The sequence below is a fragment of the Ochlerotatus camptorhynchus genome, unplaced genomic scaffold, assembly GCF_037179485.1.
Source record: "Ochlerotatus camptorhynchus isolate MF236.1 unplaced genomic scaffold, CSIRO-AGI_Acam_v1.1 ptg000265l, whole genome shotgun sequence".
Classification (NCBI taxonomy): Eukaryota; Metazoa; Arthropoda; class Insecta; order Diptera; family Culicidae; genus Ochlerotatus; species Ochlerotatus camptorhynchus.
The window spans coordinates 924,595-933,136 of record NW_027040755.1 but is presented as its reverse complement, the minus strand read 5'-3'; the positions used below and the strand labels follow the sequence as shown (position 1 = coordinate 933,136).

The 8,542-nt window shown below is 42.2% G+C and overlaps 1 protein-coding gene across 1 annotated transcript; it reads left to right on the top strand.

The window, feature by feature from the left end:
* Positions 1–3,525: 3,525 nt before the first annotated feature.
* LOC135705274 (alpha-amylase 4N-like) lies at positions 3,526–5,099 on the top strand. The gene is made up of 2 exons (XM_065226897.1): positions 3,526–4,185; positions 4,257–5,099. Exons 1-2 carry the CDS (start codon positions 3,526–3,528, stop codon positions 5,097–5,099), a joined length of 1,503 nt encoding a protein of 500 aa, XP_065082969.1.
* The last annotated feature ends 3,443 nt before the right edge of the window (positions 5,100–8,542 follow it).

The following is an 8,542-nucleotide window of genomic DNA, read 5'->3' as shown; positions in this document are numbered from 1 at the left end:
AGCCATCATTTCCCCTACATAATTTGTCAATTCATAAAAAAAAATCACTGGATAACCGTTCAAAAGACAGTTTTAACGTGTGAAATGCAGTGTCTTTTAAATTCTGTAAGTGTTGCTAAACGTTTGATATCTCTAGGCATCGAATTGAAAACATTTATTCCTTTATAATATAATGAATTTTGTGAAGCACAAGTCAAGAAATGTAGTGTTCTTATTTCAACCGCGTTTCTAGTATTATATCTATGAAAGTCACTTCCTCTATCAATTCGATTACACAAATATCGAGGCAGCAAACCGTTAACTACTTTAAAAATGAACACCATAGTCAAATATACAATTCTTTGCTTCACCGACAACCATTGTAAGGCGTCTAACATCAAAGTTGAGGAAGTGAATCTATTACATCTCAAAATCAAACGCATTATTTTATTCTGCAAGCGCTGTAATCTCGATATTTGTGTTGCATTGGCCAAAAATAAAATGGAAGGGCAAAAATCAAGATGAGGAGAGATGATTGATTTGTATAGTTGTATTTTACTGGCAATAGTTAAATCGTTTTTCAATCGACATAGAATTCCATACTTCTTGGCAATTTTCTTGATGACATTGTCAATGTGAGAGTTGAACTTAAGTGTGTCATCAATAATCACGCCAAGATATTTAATCTCCCAAACGCGATCAATAGTCGCATCATCAATTACAACAGAGACGTTCTCATTTACTCGATTCCGCGAAATTACCATAAATTTAGTTTTACTTGTATTCAATTTTAACTGCTTATACTTCAACCATCTACTTAGAGAACGCAAATCTTCATTCAAGTGTAAAACGGCATCATCTAAATCCTTAGCTGCAATGAATAACACAGTATCATCTGCAAAAAGATCAATGTCGCAAAATCGTAAAACACGTCGCAAGTCATTAATATACATAATAAATAACAGGGGCCCTAATACACTTCACTGGGGCACTCCAAGGTTATTCCCCACGGGACTGGAAACAGAATCATTAAAAACAGTCCGTTGAGTTCTGTCAGACAAATAGCTTTCAAACCATTTATATGCAGTACTCGTAATTCCAAAGCGCTTGATTGATCTTAACAATAAGGGCCTAGAAATTGTTTCAAAAGCGCGTTTAAGATCCAAAAAAAACAGCAACAATCGTATCTTTACACTCCAAGTCATTTTTCCATTTCGCTTATACCAAATTCAACGCGGTTTCACAAGAATGACCTTCCCGATATCCCGATTGTTCTGGTATCAACAAAGAGTTGCTATTCAAATACTCCAACAGCTGGCCTTTAACAAAAAGTTCTAAGATTTTCTCTAATGTGTGCAACATGTTGATGGGACGAAACTCTTGGGCTTTAATCGTTCCAGCAACTTTTTGAATAGGAACCACTAAGGATTCCTTCCAAATTTGTGGCACATGTCCAGTTTGTAATGATTCATTAATAAGGTCCAGCAAGATGTGGCCAATGACATGAAAGCAATCTTGAATAACTCTAGCATTAACATTATTTACTCCAGCCGATTTTCCTAATGAAAAACAAATAACTCTAAGTTCATCTAATGTGATTGGGTGAAAAACTTCAAATCTACAACTATAACTGGCTGTTTTATTTCGTCAGGTTCATCGACCAATTCAATGGATTGATTAATCAATGAAACACTGTCTACAAAATAATCATTAAACTTAGCTGCAATTACTTGTTCTGACTGTTCTAATGTGCCATTAAAAGTTATGGACCGCGGTTTGCAATTACTACGTTTTAATAAAGATTTCAAAATTTTCCATAACTCTTTGCTGTTGTTTTGATTTTTGATGCTGATCAATCTTCCTTTGAACATATTCACAACGAGTTTTCTTTATCGATTGTGAATACTGATTACGCGTGATTGTGTACCTATTTTAATGATTGTCATTATTTGATCTACAAAATTTTTTGTATCATTTGTCCCTTTTCCGTTTAAGACGCAAAAGATCCAAATTGTACCAGCTGTTCGAGTTCTTCAAAGAAACAAACTTTTGCTCAACTAGTTGATTGGTACACGTTTTCAAAGCGTTATTAAGAACAGCTGTAGATTCATCTAAGTTACCGGCCGCGAATGGAAAATCCAGGCTTCTCTCAACAAGATTCGAAACAGCTTGCTTCGAATATTTCCTCCAGCACTTCAATTTTACAAAATTATAGTTATCGTTAACATGGTCTAAGACATTAATCACTAAAGTCTCATGATCGGTTATTTTCAAATCAGTATCCGTAACTGAACAAATGCAATCAAAATTGGAATAAACGTGGTCAATTAAAGTTCTACTGTGCCTGGAAATACGCGTATATTCATTTACTGTTTGCTTTAAATTAAAAAACTCAGCTAAACGCTTCAAATGATTCGAATTATGGTTATCACGCCAATTAATATTAAAATCACCAGCCAATATATTTAATTTACTAGAATCAAGGAATGTCTCGAGCCAGTTCTGTAAAACTTCAACAAAACGCTGGTCACTAGAACTGGGAGAATGATACAAAACACCATAATTACCCATCTTCATGCCACGTACAACTGTAATGCCCAAGAACCAGTTGCCATCAATAACTTCGTTGGTACGAAGGTTGAATTGAACTGATTCTTTGACATAAATAGTAACACCGCCAGTGTGTCTAGAATGTGATAAACAAGCAGTAACAATATATCCCGGAATACTATACTGATCAAAAGCTTCAGTTTCTACAATATGAGTTTCAGATAATAAAACTAAAAGAGGACGTTTTTCCTCAACAATCTGACGTAATGCTACGTAGTTTGTTGACAACCCCGCAATATTCAAGTCACACTTAATCTACTTTTTTAATAAGCATGCTTTCTAGCTGAACAATGCATTAGGTCCAAAGTATCATCGATCGACTTTCTTTTTTCTTTTTTGAAGCGAATGACGACGGATCTGAAAAATCATCTTCTCGCAGTGGCAAGCCCACAGGAACCCACCGCATAAAAGGAGGGATCACTGTATCCCCAAACCTACGATCAACACACGGCCAATCAACCCAAATTTGAGTTCAGTTTACTCATAAATCGCAAAAAGTGCAGGAACTCAGCGATGAGTAAATTAGCCAGGTTTTTCCAGGAAAAAATCCCGAATATGAAAAAAAGTGTAGATTGGATTTTCTCAGTCTATTCGTACTACTCCTAGATTGAATAAAATTTACATCAATTTTCTATTAGATTTTTAAACTTTTTCACAGGAAAACATAAGGCAAATTTGCTCATCGCTGAGTTCCACACTTTTTGCGATTTATGAGTAAACCTATCTCAAATTTGGGTTGATCCCATTGGTCGTGCACGGTTTCATTGCAATAATGCAGTTACTATTTTTTTTAAACTGTACAACGAAACAGATAATTCCATTTGTGAATGAACAGTACTTTACGCTCATTGCAGATCAAACGGAAGCGGAACATGATCTAGTCACCTTCGCCATGAAATGGCAAAACAAGCATTAGTTTCCAACGTCATTCTCGCGATGCACAGCCTACTGTTCTGTTGGCTGATACAACTTGTACTGTCACTGTCGACTCTATTGGCTCAATTTAATCCATACTTTGAGGACGGCAGTAGCGGTGCCATAGTGCAACTTTTCGAAAGGACCTTCGAGGACATCGAGACAGAGTGCGCCCTCTATCTGGGCCCGAAGGGGTTCGGTGCGGTGCAGGTGTCTCCTGTGAACGAAGTTCGCGTCATGCCAAACCGCTCCTGGCGCGAACGGTACGAGCCCATTTCGTACAAAATAGCGGGTCGTTCGGGTGATGAATCACAGCTCCGTTCGATGGTGCGGGCTTGTAACGATGCTGGTGTTCGGGTTTACGTGGAAGTGGTGCTAAATCATATGGCTGGAGGAAGCGGATCGGTGAAGGGTACCGGGGGATCAGTAGCGAATCCTGGTTATCGGGAGTATCCAGAAGTACCTTATGGTGCAGGGGATTTCAACGAAGCTTGTACGATTTTGGACGAAAGTGATCCACACGAGGTGCGAAATTGCCTGTTGGACGATTTACCTGATTTGAATCAGGGTTTGGCGAGAGTTAGACAGAGGATGATTGATTTTCTAAACAAGTTGATCCGGATAGGGGTAACAGGATTCTACATTCATGCTGCGAAGAATATTTGGCCACATGATTTGAGGGTGAGTTTTGGGTTTTATTTTGGCCTGTAGCAAATCGAACACAATAAGGTGTCAAGCTTTTATAATTTTAGGCAATTTATACGAATCTGGAGAATTTGACTACTACGGGAATTTCCCCCGGGAGCCGACCGTTCATTTACCACGATATTGCAGATTTCGATGAGGGAGGCTCACGGAAGAACGAATACACCTTAATGGGCATGGCAACAGAGTATCGCTTCGCATATGATATCGCAGATGTCATGTTCAAGCGAAGGCCTTTCCATTACATGGTCAATCTCGGTACAAGGCTTGGCTATATACCGAGGGAGCGATCGATTGTATTTCTAGATTCCCCCGCTTTACAAAGGGTTCCTGATTTGGATGAAGCACCGGCAATAGTCACTTTTAAAAATCAACGCCTTTATAAAATTGCCATGATTTTTATGTTGGCGCATCGTTATGGAACTCCGAGAATCATGAGCTCCTTTCTGTTTTTGGACATTGACGATGGACCTCCAAGCGATGGACGTGGAAAGATCACCAAAATCGCATTGGATGATAAAGATCAGTGCACTGGTGGGTGGATTTGCGAGCATCGATGGAGCGTAGTGCAGCAGATGATGAGGTTTAGAAAGGAAGTATCCGGGCAGGCTGTGATCAACTGGGTAGACAACGGACAAAACCAGGTTGCTTTTTGCCGAGGAAAAGTTGGATTCGTTGCATTCAATGCGGAAATTTCGCTTGCTTTGAAAGCGAATCTGTTTACCTGCCTCGCACCGGGAATGTATTGTGATATTATTAGTGGAAAAGCAGAAGACGGGGCCTGTACGGGAACGGCAGTGCTAGTAGATGACGATGGAAGAGCAGATATTTACGTTGGGAGTACGGTTGAAGAACCGTTTGTTGTACTGTTGGCAAGTGAAAAGGCTTAGAAGAATAAAGTTTAACTTGACCAAACAGCATTGCGTTGGAATGCAATGATCTCTCCTAGTGTCCCGCCCTCTTGGGAAATGTTCTTTAAATAATATAAAATATAAAATCGCACCGACATCTCAAAAATGTACCTGTACCGCTGACTGTCTGCATCCTCCTTTCTTTTCAGCTCAGAAACGGAAATACGCTGGAACTGATGCTGGTTTTCTAATCTCCGCAAACCAAGAGGCACACAAAATCTTTAAAAACACCACTACACATCACAAACCGTCAATTTTCCTAGTGAACCGTGCACTGAACATAGTTTTAATCCTTCAAAAATCTATTAAACGTCCACCGCGATCTTTTACCGGTCCTTGCATGGCCAATGAGAGTCACTTCTTCCCTATTGTATGAGAACTTTATAAAAACTGCAGGTACTCGGCGCTGAGTTCCTGCAGTTTTTAGAAATTTCTCCATTCTTTTGAGTAGAAGTGACTGAGTTATTTTTATTGGCAGTGTGGTCTCTGATCTCAGTAGCCTTCTTGTCGGTTACAGTAGCTCACATGTCATCGTGATCCACCTTCGGCGAATCCAGTGACTTGCTCTTCGACTTTTCCTTACGTTGACTCGTGTGTTGTGCTGCTTCTACAGGTTTGATATAAATTCACTAGGTTACTCAATTCGTTTATTTTGGTAATTCAAGACCAAGAATTTCCCCTACCTGTTCATTTTTTTGGTTTGCGTTGGCGAACTTCGGTTCGTGACAAAATGGCCTTACAAGGTTTGTTTACAAAATGGAGTTGAGGCCTTTCAGTTGTTAGTTTTGAATTTTAAATCCTCCAATTCCAGATGATGGAGGAGCTTTTTTCGAAAAGTCGCCACTGCGGTACATCTTGTCAAATTGGAATAGCTGCTCACCGAAGAGATCCTTGGCCTTCCTCTCACCTTTTTTTTCTGTTTTCTGCGACGTAGAAGGAGAATCATACTAAGTCTTGTGTGACTTCTCAGTAAATTTTGAATCCATGCGAGGCTTTTCCTTCATTACCGGAGAAAAACGTCACTCTTTCGGCGTGAAAAACTTCGTCGGTCAACTGCTTGATTCTTGCTCGGAATCATTTCTACAGTAATATTGATTTCCTCGCTTTGCTTGAGCTCCTTACTGCCCTGTTTTGGATATCCTTATCAACTTTTTCTGGACCACGATTTTTCGATTTGTTTTGATCTTTGTGGTGTTTCAGGTTGATCTATTTCTTGCGGTGGTACTCTAGGAAGGTGAGCAGTCCAGATTGTGCGTGCTGAAGTGGATTTTCATGTATTCAGTCCCAGGTGGCAAGTGCTTCCGTTGTGGATCTCTTTTAGCCGCCGAAGAAGCTTCGATGGATTGGGGAGTGACTAGGACTGGAACAGGCTGCTGAGTAGGTAGCATGGGATGTTCCGGATGCGGTGGAGGTAGCATGGGTAGTGGCATACACTGTGCAACTGGTACCGATAAGAATGGTGTTCCATGAAAAGGTTAATTATTCAGATAGATTCTCTGCTTGATCGTCAAGCAGTACAGTTCGGTTTTTGCTCGCTCTGACGAGTTGTTCGAAAGTTTCTTTTTTTTTCTTTTATTAAACGTCGGTCTCTGTTCCGCAATCTAGTGCCAATCACCGACGGACATCGATTGCCATCCATTGACGGCAATCGAATGTGCAGGAAGGCAGCTTCCACACCTGCGTAGGATCTCGCACCCATTCAACACACATGGGGCCGGGACCAACGGCTTTACTTCCCTTCCGAAGGAAGACGTGACCAGAGATTTTTATGCCTCAGAAAAATCCCACCGACCTCGGCTGGGATTGAACCCAGACCCATTGGGGTGTTAGAAAGCAGTCCCGCTTACCACTACACCACCGGCGCCGGCGTTCGAAAGTTTCTAGTTTGTTCCAAACGTTCGCAGTTTAATCGCGTCGTCAGTAGTGTCGGTCGCTTCGTGTGATGAGAAGACAGCGTTCCCGGAGCAGGCTCCGAGAGAAAGCGGAGAAGAAGAACAGCGGTAGGGTAGCTTGAGTGTACCTACTTCGAAGAGGTATGCTACTCTTCCCACCAGTGTAGGGAATCCCACCTCACCGTCAAGAAAGGAATAAAATACCACACTCTGTCCCATATCCGCACCTCTATCATCGAGGCCCTTGGTGTGGAGGTGGAGTCGTCGACTGGATTCGTCCAGTTCATCGCCGTCTACTGCCCTCGACAGTGTGCCACCAGCAGTGAACTAGCGGCTAAATTCAAGAAGGACCTGTCCACCATCACCCGTAACGGTTCCCGCTTCGTGCTCCCGCGTAGTAGGAGGAGATCTAAACGCTCGCCATGAGGCCTGGCGGAACTACCTGTTCCTGACAAATATCGGCTTGTCCAAGCCGATAGCCTTGAACGAACTCAGCTCCGACCACCAACCGCAACGTGGTTCCTGCTTCAAGCCTGCGCAAGGACTATCATCGCGTAAACTGGGCCCAGTTTGGACGCGTGGTAGACAGGCCCTTCATCGACAATCCGCCGCTTGACTCCGTGGAAGACATCGACCGAGCGTTGGAGGGACTCCACCAAGCCATAACCGTGGCTGACGAGGCGTGCGTTCGACGAGTTCCTGTGAGGGGTAAGTTTATTGCCATTAATTCCCACACCCAACTCTTGATTCATCTGAGAAATGTTCGTAGACGCCAATTTCAGAGGACTGGAGATCTAGCGAGGAAACGTGAAATGGCCGATCTGGACAAGGAGATTGCTGCCAGAATGGTCTCACTCCGGAACGAAAGTTTCGGGCGGCTTGTCCAGAATCTGGACGACCGCTGCAGACCATTCTGGAAAGTTGCCAAGGTCTTAAAGACGCACCCTAAACCCATTCCAACACGCAAAGATGAAAATGCTTGGCTCCAACATCGAAAGTCCGCTCGAATTCAGGTTGAGCAATGCGTACTCAACCTTGATTCCTTCCCTTGTGCCATCCCTCCGGAGGATAGAATCACAGTGGAACAGATTTGCTCAGCGCTGAAATGCACCAAAAACATGAAGGCCCCGAGTTTGACGGAATATTCAACCTAGTGTTGAAAAATCTCAGCATGAAGGTTCACTGCTCATTTGCTCAAGTTTGTCGAGAAGCACAACATTGTCCTACCGGAACAGTTCGGGTTCAGGAAGGGGCACTCCACAAATCATCAGCTAGTACGGAATAACATCCGAGGTAACAAAGCTGTATCCAAGTCCACAGCCATGGCATTGTTAGATGTTGAGAAAGCGTTTGACAATGTCTGGCACATTGGGCTTGTATACAAGCTTTGTAACTTCAACTTTCCTTTGCATCTTGTTAAAATCACCCGTAACTACCTTTAGCAAAGGTCGTTTAAGGTATCGTTGAATGGCTGCCTTTCAAACACTTTCTCCATCCCAGCAGGAGTTCCGCAAGGAAGTCTGTTGGGCC

Coding starts and splice junctions, on each gene's coding strand:
- LOC135705274 (XM_065226897.1), top strand. CDS start 3,526: ATGCACAGCCTACTGTTCTGTTGGCTGATACAACTTGTACTGTCACTG. Junction 4,186..4,256: donor TTTGGCCACATGATTTGAGG/GTGAGTTTTGGG, acceptor TTATAATTTTAG/GCAATTTATACGAATCTGGA.